Here is a 16,494-nt window from a genome sequence, read left to right as displayed (position 1 = left end):
AGCAAGGGTCGGGGAGAGAGACGGGTAGAGATAGAGCAATGGGGAGTGATACAAAGAGGAAGGAGAAAGAGATGTAGAGATAGAGGGCAAAATAAATAAGTCAGCGACAGCGAGATGTGGACAAGAAGGACGTTTAGTTTATTAACTGGTTCATGTATTCTGCAGGTGTCTGCTTTTTCAGGCATTATGATTGGCTCGTCAGAGGATTGGTTAGCCAGTTTGCCCATACCTCCGACCACTCCCGATTGACAAGGTGGTATTTATCCATGCTGCATTCTCTGACAGTATTGTGGATCATTCACGTTCTCAAACCCTTGACAAGGAAACCCTGAGGGAGACATTAACCCTTTCAGACTTGCTCCTTTCTATTTCCTCATTTACCTGTCTCTTTGGGCAATGTAATGAACACTTCAATCACGGAAAATGTTTCATAGAACATAGAACAGTACAGCACAGAACAGGCCCTTCGGCCCTCGATGTTGTGCCGAGCAATGATCACCCTACTCAAACCCACGTATCCACCCTATACCAGTAACCCAACAACTCCTCCCTTAACCTTATTTTTTAGGACACTACGGGCAATTTAGCATGGCCAATCCACCTAACCCGCACATCTTTGGACTGTGGGAGGAAACCGGAGCACCCGGAGGAAACCCACGCACACACGGGGAGAACGTGCAGACTCCGCACAGACAGTGACCCAGCCGGGAACCGAACCTGGGACCCTGGAGCTGTGAAGCATTGATGCTAACCACCATGCTGCCTTTCATCTTCAAGAACTAAGAATATTCTGGAAGAATTGGAGATTCTCAAAATACCCTGTTTCTTAAAGGGTTACTGCAAGGGCTCTGTTTATTCCCATTGTTGGAAAAGGCAGAATTTTACAAGCTGTAATGAAGCAGTTTTAAAGAGGCTGGAGGAAGCCTCTATATCCCGGGGCTGTTGATAAGAGGGTCACAATGTTTAAAAGTTGGTAGGCTGTTTTTTTGCTTTGGAGAGAAAACAAAAAGGTTCAACTGCTCGGGCAAAGATGATAACAGCTCCTGAGCAAAACAAAACGTGAATGAAAGTTGCTCTGAGGTCACTCTGCATTCTGAAGACTGCCAGGTTTTCCTCGTGTCCAGCTGGAAGGTAGTGCAAGGGTCATCGATTGTTTCACAGACAAATGCTGCCAGATTAAGCCGATAATGCAAGCACCCTTTCAAGGTCTCCAATATTTATTCTTTTCCTGCGAACCATTGGCTTATAGCGTTCTGGCAAAATTCCTCCATTTGACTTTTCTTTTAAGTGTGTGTGTGAGAGGGAGAATGTGGGTTAGGGTATTTAGAAAGAGTAATTATTATTACTTTCATGTTTCATACTGTATGTTAATAAGCTTTGTCTTTCTAATTGCCAAATCTGGTTTTATAATAGACTAATAGCTTTGTAGTTTATTGAAGAAAGTTAGTCCTTGAGGGGTCAGTCTGAGATTCATAGGGAAAGCACAGATTTGGTTGTATAGTTTGCTGGAAAATTATTCAAATACATGTGGTGAACTGTGGAATGGTGGGACTAGAGACAGACAGTGCACTCCTCCCATCCCAGCCGTAACAACAAATTAAGCCTCACATCAATCCTGATGTGATTCGCGATCAGCGCTGGAGACAGGAGTGAAGAACAGTCAGTGAAATTGGACAAGAAGGGTCAGCAGGCCACTGTAGTGACACATGTCATAGGGAGCAGAGGGATGGATGTTACGTTACTGATTGAGGATTTATGTTTCTGTGTCTTCCAACCCAGCTTGCTTGTTTAAAGGGACTGTATTACTGAGACTATTGTCGCCTACGATATACTTTCTAACCCATGTTAGCTTTTAAATCGGTGTGTGTTTGTGAAGCTAAGGGAAGTAAAGGGGTATTGTATCAATTTTTTTTTAAATTTCCAATTAAGGGGCAATTTAGCATGGCCAATCCACCAACCCGGCACATCTTTGGGTTGTGGGGGTGAGACCCACGCAGACACGGGGAGAATGTGCAAACTCCACACAGGCAGTGACCCAGGGCCGGGATCGAACCTGTGACCTCGATGCCGCAAGGCAGCAGTGCTAACCACTGCGCCACCTGGAGTTCTGTATCATAATTAAACTTTGCAAACTAATCAAACATATCAAAAAATGTTCTTGTTGTTTAAACTAATTAGCGGTTCTATGACTCTAGTCCTCCAAGTTTTCAAAACAAAAATATAAGTTACGGTCTTTTGAGCCAAGATTCCATTCTGGAATTTTCCCGTCCAGTTATAACATCAACTGGGATTGTAACAGCGATGTTGGGCATTAGTTACTAATCGCATTGAATTTCTACTGTTCCAAAACAGTTCATAAAATGATTGGAGGTTCCATCCAGTCTCGGAGCAGCTACTAACGGAAGGGAGGGACGGGAAAGAAGGAAGCAATGCAACAACAGACAGAATGGAAGGTGTTGGAGGGCAGGGTTAGAGGGAATCTACTCACGTTACAAAATGAGGATGTTTCCCAACTGTCTCTTCCAGTTTCTCCAGGAATGTTAAATCTGTCGCGTCACCAGGCCGCAAACATTCTTCATCCTAAAACAGGAGGGGATCAGTGAAACAGCAAGAGAGGCAGAGATTGAAAAGATAGACGTCAGGTGAACAATGAAGCGGTGGGGTGGGGTGGGGGGGGGGGGGGGGGGGGGGGGGGGGGTGGGGGGGACATTTGGAGGTCATGTGATGAAACATCCAAGAATTCATCCAACCAGAGTTGGTAACCCATGGTGCGATGGGGAGGGACAGCCATTGACTTAATGAATCTTATTGGATGGAATGATGGAATAGGCTTGATGGGCCGAATAGCCCACTCCTGCCCCTAGGGGTTTCTATGGTACAGAGTAACAGGGATGGCTAACGTTAAGACTCAAGGCTGTATTTAAAACTGTAGATCAAATATTCAACATCCTCACCAAGATGGAGATGATTCCCTTGTGCTTCTCCTCAACCAAGTCACAGATGATTTTGTTGTTAAAATACTGAACAGGTTCCCACTGGAAAAACAGGATAAGAAATTCAAATAGAAAGGAACCAGGAAATTAGGATTTCTCTCAACATCACAAACTAACAAAAGCAAAGCCCAGGTTTCCGATTCACGGGTTCCTAATATCTGATCTTATTAATGAGAAACTCCTTGTCCTGGGCTCCTTCCAACACCGGAAACAATTGTTACCCATCTTCCAACGCCGTTTTCATTTTAAACACATGGATAAGATATCCTCTTAATCTTCGAAACACAATGGATTACAAGCCTAGTTCAGGAAAACTATCCTAAAATGTAACCCTTTTACACCCAGATCTTGCGCTACTGATCCAAGGGCCCGTGGTTTTGAGATTACCGCAATTCCTTCTGCCTCGTATTCCTCCTGCTCAGACTTCAGGGTCAGCTCAATGAATAGCTGCTGCAGTTTCTCATTGCAGTAGTTGATGCAGAACTGTTCGAAACTGTGGAGAAAAGGCAAGTTTAGTGAGAGGAGACACACACTAAGGCAACGCTCAATCAACACTCTTCATTTCGCCCCACAACTCAATCCAACCTCACACTGCAATTTGTTTGCTTCCTTGTCGGCCTTCATCCGTATCAGCTCCTCCAGCTCCATGCAAAATGTCTGTTCCTCGGGAATGGGACTGGAGTCAGTCTGTAGACCCAGGTTGGGTAAGGATGGAAGGTTTCATTCGCTAAAGGGAAAGGGTCCCCCTGGTCATTACCAATAACTCCTCCTGGTTCCAGTGCGTGGTGCCCCGGCTCTGAATCAGGGTCAGCTTCTCGGTGGGCTGCCATATACTGACATAAAGACTCACTCATCACAGGATGGTACTCTACACGAGGCCATTCAGCCCACCTGTGCCAGCACGTTAAAGAGCAATCCAGTTAGTCCACCCACCTTGCTCTTTGGCCATAGTCAAAATAGTTGGAGAAAATATCTCCTTAAACACGGTGTAGAAGGCAACAGCAAACCACTGGTGTCCTTTGCCAAACATAACCATGGAGCAATCTCATGGAGGACCATGGTCATCAACACCCTTTAGGGGGATCTGGTACCATGAGTAAGGGGGCTCCCAGTAACCCTCAAGATTCTTCGCCATCAAAAACCCTTCAATCTCAGTTTGAAATTTGCAGTTGACCACCCGATTCCACACCTTTCAGGGGGACAGAAAAATTGCAGGTTTTCTATCCCATTTGTGTGAAGAAATGTTTCCGGAATTCACTCCTAAATCATGGAATCATAGAATTTACAGAGCAGAAGGAGGCCATTCGGCCCATCGAGTCTGCACCACCCCTTGGAAAGAGCACCTTACCCAAGCCCACACCTCCACCCTATCCCCGTAACCCAATAACCCCACCCAACCTTTTAGGACACTAAGGGTAATTAAGCAAGTCCAATCCCCCTAACCTGCACGTCTTTGGACTGTGGGAGGAAACCGGAGCACCCGGAGGAAACCCACACAGACACGGGGAGAACGTGCAGACTCCACACAGACAGTGACCCAAGCCGGGAATCGAACCCGGGACCCTGGAGCTGTGAAGCAACTGTGCTAACCACTGTGCTACCTTGCTACCTTCTACTGTAAGACTGTGCCCCTTATTCTGGACTCCCACACCAGAGGAAATTGTAACTCCCTGTCCAACCCAAGGATTTTCTTTTATCATTTAATCACCTCAATTAGCTCGGCCCATAATCTTCCATGTTCAAAGGAGTAAAGAAACAAATCTAGTCCATTCCCCCTGTGCTCATATTTGAACCCTATCAGCCCTAGTATTATTCTGGTGACCCTGTGCTGAACCTTCTCCAGCCTATTAAATATTTCTCGAGGTACCAGTGCCCAGAAATGAACACAGTTACTCCAGATAAAGTCCAACTTGTTGCTTTATAACAAGTTCAGACAGTGCTGGAAAAACGCAGTAGATCGGTCAGCATCTCTCAGTTTTTCTCGTGCCCTCGATTCTTATTTCAGATTCCAGCATCCGCAATATTGTTCCTTATTTTACCGACAGCAAGTTACCTGTTGTGTTGGAACACCTCAAATCCATAAATATCCAGGAGCCCAATGACATTGGGCCTATTGCGGTCAGAATATGTGGAGTCCTGTGGGGGCAAAGGGTACGGAAATTAAAATCCAATATATCAAATAAAGACACGTTCACTTGCAGAGAAATTGGGCTGCAACAATTGTGGAATTCAGATAAGGATTCGCTAATTTGATATCCCCGGAGCTTTTATCACATGACCCCCCCCTCCCAGTTCCAACAATGTCGCCACAACCACAGCGCAAGTCACCAAACGCACCAATCCCGGTGACAGTCCATCCATACAGTTCCACACCGCTCACCAACGCACCAATCCCAGTGACAGTCCATCCATACAGTTCCACACCGCTCACCAATCCCACTAATCCCAGTGACAGTCCATCCATACAGTTCCACACCGCTCACCAACGCACCAATCCCAGTGACAGTCCATCTATACAGTTCCACACCGCTCATCAACGCACCAATCCCAGTGACAGTCCATCCATACAGTTCCACACCGCTCACCAATCCCACTAATCCCAGTGACAGTCCATCCATACAGTTCCACACTGCTCACCAATCCCAGTGACAGTCCATCCATACAGTTCCTCACCGCTCACCAACGCACCAATCCCAGTGACAGTCCATCCATACAGTTCCACATCGCTCACCAACACACTAATCCCAGTGACAGTCCATCCATACAGTTCCTCACCGCTCACCAATGCACTAATCCCGGTGAGTCCATCCATACAGTTCCACACCGCTCACCAACACACTAATCCCGGTGACAGTCCATCTATACAGTTCCACATCGCTCACCAACACACTAATCCCAGTGACAGTCCATCCATACAGTTCCACACCGCTCACCAACGCACCAATCCCAGTGACAGTCCATCTATACAGTTCCACATCGCTCACCAACACACTAATCCCAGTGACAGTCCATCCATACAGTTCCACACAGCTCACCAACGCACTAATCCCGGTGACAGTCCATCTATACAGTTCCACATCGCTCACCAACACACTAATCCCAGTGACAGTCCATCCATACAGTTCCACACCGCTCACCAACGCACCAATCCCAGTGACAGTCCATCCATACAGTTCCACACTGCTCACCAATCCCAGTGACAGTCCATCCATACAGTTCCACACCGCTCACCAACACACTAATCCCGGTGACAGTCCATCTATACAGTTCCACATCGCTCACCAACACACTAATCCCAGTGACAGTCCATCCATACAGTTCCTCACCGCTCACCAATGCACTAATCCTGGTGACAGTCCATCCATACAGTTCCACACCGCTCACCAAACATATCAATATAATCCATCATAACTACTTTAACATAATCCATTGTAACCACCCTATATCGGAGTTGTTCACAGCGTCTTCCTGGTGATTAATCTTTAAGTGAGGACAACCCTGGAGAAGAAGGTGGTGTGGACTAAGTGTAAGTTTGTACCCTGTGTTTGATAACCAGTCCTAGTTACCTGTCTCAGCGCACTGTCCAGCACAGGATTGAGAGCAACAGAAAGAGGTCTAAAGGCCCCCAATGGAAGAGCAGGATTTCTTACCCTGTGGGCTAGTGACTTGTTGATCTTGTGGACCAGCCAGGTGAAGGTGCGGCCGTAGATTGCCTTTGCCAGAGCATCCCGTGCATAAGCTGCTTGCTCAACATTCAACGGGCTGATCAGCTACAGGAGAAAGGTGAGAAATAATAATCAGAACATTGATAGCAACAGGGACAGCCATTCATCCCCTCGAGCTGGTTCTGTCATTCTATTAGATCATGACTGGTGTGCATCTCATCTCCATTTCCCCACCTCCGCTCCACACCCATTAATACCTGACCGAACACAAATCCGCCAATATTAGTTTTGAAATTGTCAATTGGCCTATTCCAACCTTTGAGAGTCACATCAAGGAGCCTAATTCTAATTTTAAAGTTCTGTCCTCATGTCCTGGACACCCCCTCACTGGAGGAATAGAATAGACAGATAACTAATTTAACCATCTTAAATTTCACAACTGCAGACCTCTCAATCTTCTATACTCAAGGGAATGCAAAGCAATCGCTTATTGTCACGAGTAGGCTTCAATGAAGTTACTGTGAAAAGCCCCTAGTCGCCACATTCCGGCACCTGTCCGGGGAGGCTGGTACGGGCTGGTACCGTGCTGCTGGCCCGCTTGGTCTGCTTTAAAAGCCAGCAATTTAGCCCAGTGTGCTAAACAGCCCCTGCAACCTGTCAATATAATTTAACCCATTTGACCTCAGTATCATTCCCTCCAAGGCCAATATATTGTTCTGAAGCCCGGTTCCAGAACTGGGCAGGGTTACAACATACGGGGTTGACCAGATCTTTATAATGTTACTACCTCCCTTTCTGTCCATTGGCAATACAACATTTAAACTGGCACATCTCATGTATCAGGAACAACGGCATTGGAACTTAGAGACAGTCCCTACCTCCTCTCCCTTGGCGATGATCTTCTTGTGAGTCAGAGCCTCTCGCAGGACAGTGCCAGGCACCCCAAGAAGCTGAAATTAAGAGGAAAAGAAAATGTTCATTTCACATAAGCCTTTATTGTATTGCAAAACTGAGCCCCTCCTCTCAAACTGGAGGGGGTGTGGTATGGGGTGGTGTGTAGGTTAGGGGGGGCAGGGTGTATGGGTAGAGGGAGGGACGTTGGAGGAGAAACCAGGGAATCAGAGATTGGCATCGAAACTTGCTTTGTTGCTGCCGGGAATTAATTGAACAGCTGACTAATGATTATCTATCATTCCATATCACAGGAACCAAAATAAAAGAAGGACAAGGAGTCTTTTATATTTAAATATAGCTGTTCATTTAGATGAAGTTTAGAAATTTCAGATTATCTGATGAAATCTGAGAGAGCCACAGAGGCTAAAAGAATGCAGAGAAAGATATCACATTGCAAAATATCTCAGTGATTGAGTGATTAATAACAAGTCCCATAAAGGAAGCACTCAGTCAGCAGAGGGTAGTACTGACAGCGGAGGGCAGTACTGACAGCGGAGGGCAGTACTGACAGCGGAGGGTAGTACTGACAGCGGAAGGTAGTATTGACAGCGGAGGGTAGTACTGACAGCGGAGGGTAGTATTGACAGCGGAGGGCAGTATTGACAGCGGAGGGTAGTACTGACAGCGGAGGGCAGTACTGACAGCGGAGGGTAGTACTGACAGCGGAGGGTAGTACTGACAGCGGAGGGTAGTACTGACAGCGGAGGGCAGTACTGACAGCGGGGGGCAGTACTGACAGCGACGGGCAGTACTGACAGCGGAGGGCAGTACTGTCAGCGGAGGGCAGTACTGACAGCGGAGGGCAGTACTGACAGCGGAGGGCAGTATTGACAGCGGAGGGTAGTACTGACAGCGGAGGGTAGTACTGACAGCGACGGGCAGTATTGACAGCGACGGGCAGTACTGACAGCGGAGGGTAGTATTGACAGCGGAGGGCAGTATTGACAGCGACGGGCAGTACTGACAGCGGAGGGTAGTATTGACAGCGGAGGGCAGTATTGACAGCGGAGGGTAGTATTGACAGCGGAGGGCAGTACTGACAGCGGAGGGTAGTACTGACAGCGGAGGGTAGTACTGACAGCGGACGGGCAGTACTGACAGCGGAGGGTAGTACTGACAGCGGAGGGTAGTACTGACAGCGGAGGGTAGTATTGACAGCGGAGGGTAGTACTGACAGCGGAGGGTAGTATTGACAGCGGAGGGTAGTACTGACAGCGGAGGGTAGTACTGACAGCGGAGGGCAGTATTGACAGCGGAGGGCAGTATAGACAGCGACGGGCAGTACTGACAGCGGAGGGTAGTACTGACAGCGGAGGGTAGTACTGACAGCGGAGGGTAGTACTGACAGCGGAGGGTAGTACTGACAGCGGAGGGGCAGTACTGACAGCGGAGGGTAGTACTGACAGCGGAGGGTAGTACTGACAGCGGAGGGTAGTACTGACAGCGGAGGGTAGTACTGACAGCGGAGGGCAGTACTGACAGCGGAGGGGCAGTACTGACAGCGGAGGGTAGTACTGACAGCGGAGGGTAGTACTGACAGCGGAGGGCAGTACTGACAGCGGAGGGTAGTATTGACAGCGGAGGGCAGTACTGACAGCGGAGGGTAGTACTGACAGCGGAGGGCAGTATTGACAGCGGAGGGTAGTACTGACAGTGGAGGGTAGTACTGACAGCGGAGGGCAGTACTGACAGCGGAGGGCAGTACTGACAGCGACGGGCAGTACTGACAGCGGAGGGCAGTACTGACAGCGGAGGGTAGTATTGACAGCGGAGGGCAGTACTGACAGCGGAGGGTAGTATTGACAGCGGAGGGTAGTACTGACAGCGGAGGGTAGTATTGACAGCGGAGGGTAGTACTGACAGCGGAGGGTAGTACTGACAGCGGAGGGCAGTACTGACAGCGGAGGGTAGTACTGACAGCGGAGGGTAGTACTGACAGCGGAGGGCAGTACTGACAGCGGAGGGCAGTATTGACAGCGGAGGGTAGTACTGACAGCGGAGGGCAGTACTGACAGCGGAGGGTAGTACTGACAGCGGAGGGCAGTACTGACAGCGGAGGGTAGTATTGACAGCGGAGGGCAGTACTGACAGCGGAGGGCAGTACTGACAGCGGAGGGCAGTACTGACAGCGGAGGGTAGTACTGACAGCGGAGGGTAGTATTGACAGCGGAGGGTAGTACTGACAGCGGAGGGTAGTACTGACAGCGGAGGGCAGTACTGACAGCGGAGGGTAGTACTGACAGCGGAGGGTAGTACTGACAGCGGAGGGTAGTACTGACAGCGGAGGGTAGTACTGACAGCGACGGGCAGTACTGACAGCGGAGGGTAGTACTGACAGCGGAGGGCAGTACTGACAGCGGAGGGCAGTACTGACAGCGGAGGGTAGTACTGACAGCGGAGGGTAGTACTGACAGCGGAGGGTAGTACTGACAGCGGAGGGTAGTACTGACAGCGGAGGGCAGTACTGACAGCGGAGGGTAGTACTGACAGCGGAGGGCAGTACTGACAGCGGAGGGCAGTATTGACAGCGGAGGGCAGTACTGACAGCGACGGGCAGTACTGACAGCGGAGGGTAGTACTGACAGCGGAGGGTAGTATTGACAGCGGAGGGCAGTACTGACAGCGGAGGGTAGTACTGACAGCGGAGGGTAGTACTGACAGCGGAGGGCAGTACTGACAGCGGAGGGCAGTATTGACAGCGGAGGGCAGTACTGACAGCGGAGGGCAGTATTGACAGCGGAGGGTAGTACTGACAGCGGAGGGTAGTACTGACAGCGGAGGGCAGTACTGACAGCGGAGGGCAGTATTGACAGCGGAGGGTAGTACTGACAGCGGAGGGTAGTACTGACAGCGGAGGGCAGTATAGACAGCGGAGGGTAGTACTGACAGCGGAGGGTAGTACTGACAGCGGAGGGTAGTACTGACAGCGGAGGGCAGTACTGACAGCGGAGGGCAGTATTGACAGCGGAGGGCAGTACTGACAGCGGAGGGCAGTATTGACAGCGGAGGGTAGTACTGACAGCGGAGGGTAGTACTGACAGCGGAGGGTAGTACTGACAGCGGAGGGTAGTACTGTCAGCGGAGGGTAGTACTGACAGCGGAGGGTAGTACTGACAGCGGAGGGTAGTACTGACAGCGGAGGGTAGTACTGACAGCGGAGGGTAGTACTGACAGCGGAGGGTAGTACTGACAGCGGAGGGCAGTATTGACAGCGGAGGGTAGTACTGACAGCGGAGGGTAGTACTGACAGCGGAGGGTAGTACTGACAGCGGAGGGTAGTACTGACAGCGGAGGGTAGTACTGACAGCGGAGGGTAGTACTGACAGCGGAGGGTAGTACTGACAGCGGAGGGCAGTATTGACAGCGGAGGGTAGTACTGACAGCGGAGGGTAGTACTGACAGCGGAGGGCAGTATTGACAGCAGAGGGCAGTACTGACAGCGACGGGCAGTACTGACAGCGGAGGGTAGTACTGACAGCGGAGGGTAGTACTGACAGCGGAGGGTAGTACTGACAGCAGAGGGTAGTACTGACAGCGGAGGGTAGTACTGACAGCGGAGGGTAGTACTGACAGCGGAGGGTAGTACTGACAGCGACGGGCAGTACTGACAGCGGAGGGTAGTATTGACAGCGGAGGGCAGTACTGACAGCGGAGGGTAGTACTGACAGCGACGGGCAGTACTGACAGCGGAGGGCAGTACTGACAGCGACGGGCAGTACTGTCAGCGGAGGGCAGTACTGACAGCGGAGGGTAATACTGACAGCGACGGGCAGTACTGACAGCGGAGGGTAGTACTGACAGCGGAGGGTAGTATTGACAGCGGAGGGCAGTACTGACAGCGGAGGGCAGTATTGACAGCGGAGGGTAGTACTGACAGCGACGGGCAGTACTGACAGCGGAGGGCAGTATTGACAGCGGAGGGTAGTACTGATAGCGGAGGGCAGTATTGACAGTGGAGGGAAGTACTGACAGCGACGGGCAGTACTGACAGCGACGGGCAGTACTGACAGCGACGGGCAGTACTGACAGCGGAGGGTAGTACTGACAGCGGAACCCAGTATTGACAGCGACGGGTAGTATTGACAGCGGAGGGCAGTATTGACAGCGGAGGGTAGTACTGACAGCGGAGGGTAGTATTGACAGCGGAGGGTAGTACTGACAGCGACGGGCAGTACTGACGGCGGAGGGCAGTATTGACAGCGGAGGGTAGTACTGACAGCGACGGGCAGTACTGACAGCGGAGGGCAGTACTGACAGCGGAGGGCAGTATTGACAGCGGAGGGTAGTACTGACAGCGGAGGGCAGTATTGACAGCGACGGGCAGTACTGACAGCGACGGGCAGTACTGACAGCGGAGGGCAGTATTGACAGCGGAGGGTAGTACTGACAGCGGAGGGCAGTATTGACAGCGACGGGTAGTACTGACAGCGGAGGGTAGTATTGACAGCGGAGGGCAGTACTGACAGCGGAGGGTAGTATTGACAGCGGAGGGCAGTATTGACAGCGGAGGGTAGTACTGACAGCGGAGGGTAGTACTGACAGCGGAGGGTAGTACTGACAGCGGAGGGTAGCACTGTCAGCGGAGGGTAGTACTGACAGCGGAGGGCAGTACTGACAGCGGAGGGTAGTACTGACAGCGGAGGGTAGTACTGACAGCGGAGGGTAGTACTGACAGCGGAGGGTAGTACTGACAGCGGAGGGCACTATTGACAGCGGAGGACAGTATTGACAGCGGAGGGTAGTACTGACAGCGGAGGGCAGTATTGACAGCGGAGGGTAGTACTGACAGCGACGGACAGTATTGACAGCGGAGGGTAGTACTGACAGCGGAGGGCAGTATTGACAGCGGAGGGTAGTACTGACAGCGGAGGGCAGGACTGACAGCGGAGGGTAGTACTGACAGCGGAGGGTAGTACTGACAGCGGAGGGTAGTACTGACAGCGGAGGGCAGTATTGACAGCGGAGGGTAGTATTGTTAGCGGAGGGCAGTACTGACAGCGGAGGGCAGTATTGACAGCGGAGGGTAGTACTGACAGCGGAGGGTAGTACTGACAGCGGAGGGCAGTACTGACAGCGGAGGGCAGTACTGACAGCGGAGGGCAGTACTGACAGCGGGGGGCAGTACTGACAGCGACGGGCAGTACTGACAGCGGAGGGTAGTACTGACAGCGGAGGGTAGTACTGACAGCGGAGGGTAGTATTGACAGCGGAGGGTAGTACTGACAGCGGAGGGTAGTACTGACAGCGGAGGGTAGTATTGACAGCGGAGGGTAGTACTGACAGCGGAGGGTAGTACTGACAGCGGAGGGTAGTACTGACAGCGACGGGCAGTACTGACAGCGGAGGGTAGTATTGACAGCGGAGGGTAGTACTGACAGCGGAGGGTAGTACTGACAGCGGAGGGTAGTACTGACAGCGGAGGGTAGTATTGACAGCGGAGGGTAGTACTGACAGCGGAGGGTAGTATTGACAGCGGAGGGCAGTACTGACAGCGGAGGGTAGTACTGACAGCGGAGGGTAGTACTGACAGCGACGGGCAGTACTGACAGCGACGGGCAGTATTGACAGCGACGGGCAGTACTGACAGCGGAGGGTAGTATTGACAGCGGGGGGCAGTACTGACAGCGGAGGGCAGTACTGACAGCGGAGGGTAGTACTGACAGCGGAGGGTAGTACTGACAGCGGAGGGTAGTATTGACAGCGGAGGGCAGTACTGACAGCGGAGGGTAGTACTGACAGCGGAGGGTAGTACTGACAGCGGAGGGTAGTACTGACAGCGGAGGGTAGTACTGACAGCGGAGGGTAGTACTGACAGCGACGGGCAGTATTGACAGCGGAGGGTAGTACTGACAGCGGAGGGTAGTACTGACAGCGGAGGGTAGTACTGACAGCGGAGGGTAGTACTGACAGCGGAGGGCAGTACTGACAGCGGAGGGCAGTATTGACAGCGGAGGGCAGTATTGACAGCGGAGGGTAGTACTGACAACGGAGGGTAGTATTGACAGCGGAGGGTAGTACTGACAACGGAGGGTAGTATTGACAGCGGAGGGTAGTATTGACAGCGACGGGCAGTACTGACAGCGGAGGGTAGTATTGACAGCGGAGGGTAGTATTGACAGCGGAGGGTAGTACTGACAGCGGAGGGTAGTATTGACAGCGGAGGGTAGTATTGACAGCGACGGGCAGTACTGACAGCGGAGGGCAGTACTGACAACGGAGGGTAGTATTGACAGCGACGGGCAGTACTGACAACGGAGGGCAGTACTGACAGCGGAGGGTAGTACTGACAGCGGAGGGCAGTATTGACAGCGGAGGGCAGTACTGACAGCGGAGGGTAGTATTGACAGCGGAGGGTAGTACTGACAGCGGAGGGCAGTACTGACAGCGGGGGGTAGTACTGACAGCGGAGGGCAGTACTGTCAGCGGAGGGTAGTACTGACAGCGGAGGGCATTACTGACAGCGGAGGGTAGTATTGACAGCGGAGGGTAGTACTGTCAGCGGAGGGTAGTACTGACAGCGGAGGGCAGTACTGACAGCGGAGGGCAGTACTGACAGCGGAGGGCAGTACTGACAGCGGAAGGCAGTACTGACAGCGGAGGGTAGTACTGACAGCGGAGGGCAGTACTGACAGCGGAGGGCAGTACTGACAGCGGAGGGTAGTATTGACAGCGGAGGGCAGTACTGACAGCGGAGGGTAGTATTGACAGCGGAGGGCAGTACTGACAGCGACGGGCAGTACTGACAGCGGAGGGTAGTATTGACAGCGGAGGGTAGTACTGACAGCGGAGGGTAGTACTGACAGCGGAGGGTAGTACTGACAGCGGAGGGCAGTACTGACAGCGGAGGGCAGTACTGACAGCGGAGGGCAGTACTGACAGCGGAAGGCAGTACTGACAGCGGAGGGCAGTACTGACAGCGGAGGGTAGTACTGACAGCGGAGGGTAGTACTGACAGCGGAGGGCAGTATTGACAGCGGAGGGCAGTACTGACAGCGGAGGGCAGTACTGTCAGCGGAGGGCAGTACTGACAGCGGAGGGCAGTACTGACAGCGACGGGCAGTACTGACAGCGGAGGGTAGTACTGACAGCGGAGGGCAGTACTGACAGCGGAGGGTAGTACTGACAGCGGAGGGCAGTACTGACAGCGGAGGGCAGTATTGACAGCGGAGGGTAGTACTGACAGCGGAGGGTAGTACTGACAGCGGAGGGCAGTATTGACAGCGGAGGGTAGTACTGACAGCGGAGGGTAGTACTGACAGCGGAGGGTAGTACTGACAGCGGAGGGTAGTACTGACAGCGGAGGGTAGTACTGACAGCGGAGGGTAGTACTGACAGCGGAGGGTAGTACTGACAGCGGAGGGCAGTACTGACAGCGGAGGGCAGTACTGACAGCGGAGGGCAGTACTGACAGCGGAGGGCAGTATTGACAGCGGAGGGTAGTACTGACAGCGGAGGGTAGTACTGACAGCGGAGGGTAGTACTGACAGCGGAGGGCAGTATTGACAGCGGAGGGTAGTACTGACAGCGGAGGGTAGTACTGACAGCGGAGGGCAGTATTGACAGCGGAGGGTAGTACTGACAGCGGAGGGTAGTACTGACAGCGGAGGGTAGTATTGACAGCGGAGGGTAGTATTGACAGCGGAGGGCAGTATTGACAGCGGAGGGTAGTATTGACAGCGGAGGGTAATACTGACAGCGACGGGCAGTACTGACAGCGGAGGGTAGTACTGACAGCGGAGGGTAGTATTGACAGCGGAGGGCAGTACTGACAGCGGAGGGCAGTATTGACAGCGGAGGGTAGTACTGACAGCGACGGGCAGTACTGACAGCGGAGGGCAGTATTGACAGCGGAGGGTAGTACTGATAGCGGAGGGCAGTATTGACAGTGGAGGGAAGTACTGACAGCGACGGGCAGTACTGACAGCGACGGGCAGTACTGACAGCGGAGGGTAGTACTGACAGCGGAACCCAGTATTGACAGCGACGGGTAGTATTGACAGCGGAGGGCAGTATTGACAGCGGAGGGTAGTACTGACAGCGGAGGGTAGTATTGACAGCGGAGGGTAGTACTGACGGCGACGGGCAGTACTGACGGCGGAGGGCAGTATTGACAGCGGAGGGTAGTACTGACAGCGACGGGCAGTACTGACAGCGGAGGGCAGTACTGACAGCGGAGGGCAGTATTGACAGCGGAGGGTAGTACTGACAGCGGAGGGCAGTATTGACAGCGACGGGCAGTACTGACAGCGACGGGCAGTACTGACAGCGGAGGGCAGTATTGACAGCGGAGGGTAGTACTGACAGCGGAGGGCAGTATTGACAGCGACGGGTAGTACTGACAGCGGAGGGTAGTATTGACAGCGGAGGGCAGTACTGACAGCGGAGGGTAGTATTGACAGCGGAGGGCAGTATTGACAGCGGAGGGTAGTACTGACAGCGGAGGGTAGTACTGACAGCGGAGGGTAGTACTGACAGCGGAGGGTAGCACTGTCAGCGGAGGGTAGTACTGACAGCGGAGGGCAGTACTGACAGCGGAGGGTAGTACTGACAGCGGAGGGTAGTACTGACAGCGGAGGGTAGTACTGACAGCGGAGGGTAGTACTGACAGCGGAGGGTAGTACTGACAGCGGAGGGCACTATTGACAGCGGAGGACAGTATTGACAGCGGAGGGTAGTACTGACAGCGGAGGGCAGTATTGACAGCGGAGGGTAGTACTGACAGCGACGGACAGTATTGACAGCGGAGGGTAGTACTGACAGCGGAGGGCAGTATTGACAGCGGAGGGTAGTACTGACAGCGGAGGGCAGGACTGACAGCGGAGGGTAGTACTGACAGCGGAGGGTAGTACTGACAGCGGAGGGTAGTACTGACAGCGGAGGGC

General features: G+C 52.6%; 1 protein-coding gene across 1 annotated transcript in view; it reads right to left on the bottom strand.

Moving 5' to 3' along the window:
• The window catches only part of LOC119974360 (unconventional myosin-Ic-like), a 71,544-nt gene that overhangs the window by 50,010 nt on the left and 5,040 nt on the right, over positions 1 to 16,494 (bottom strand). Inside the window, exons 2-7 of the mRNA XM_038813131.1 lie at positions 7,537 to 7,608; positions 6,644 to 6,763; positions 5,047 to 5,129; positions 3,381 to 3,486; positions 2,955 to 3,035; positions 2,489 to 2,580 (exon numbers count right to left, since the gene is read on the bottom strand). Coding sequence (XP_038669059.1) covers positions 2,489 to 2,580; positions 2,955 to 3,035; positions 3,381 to 3,486; positions 5,047 to 5,129; positions 6,644 to 6,763; positions 7,537 to 7,608 — 554 coding nt within the window. The remainder of the gene's footprint in view (positions 1 to 2,488; positions 2,581 to 2,954; positions 3,036 to 3,380; positions 3,487 to 5,046; positions 5,130 to 6,643; positions 6,764 to 7,536; positions 7,609 to 16,494) is intronic.

Source organism: Scyliorhinus canicula, chromosome 12, assembly GCF_902713615.1.
Source record: "Scyliorhinus canicula chromosome 12, sScyCan1.1, whole genome shotgun sequence".
Lineage (NCBI taxonomy): Eukaryota > Metazoa > Chordata > Chondrichthyes > Carcharhiniformes > Scyliorhinidae > Scyliorhinus > Scyliorhinus canicula.
This window is presented reverse-complemented; position numbering and strand designations above follow the sequence as displayed.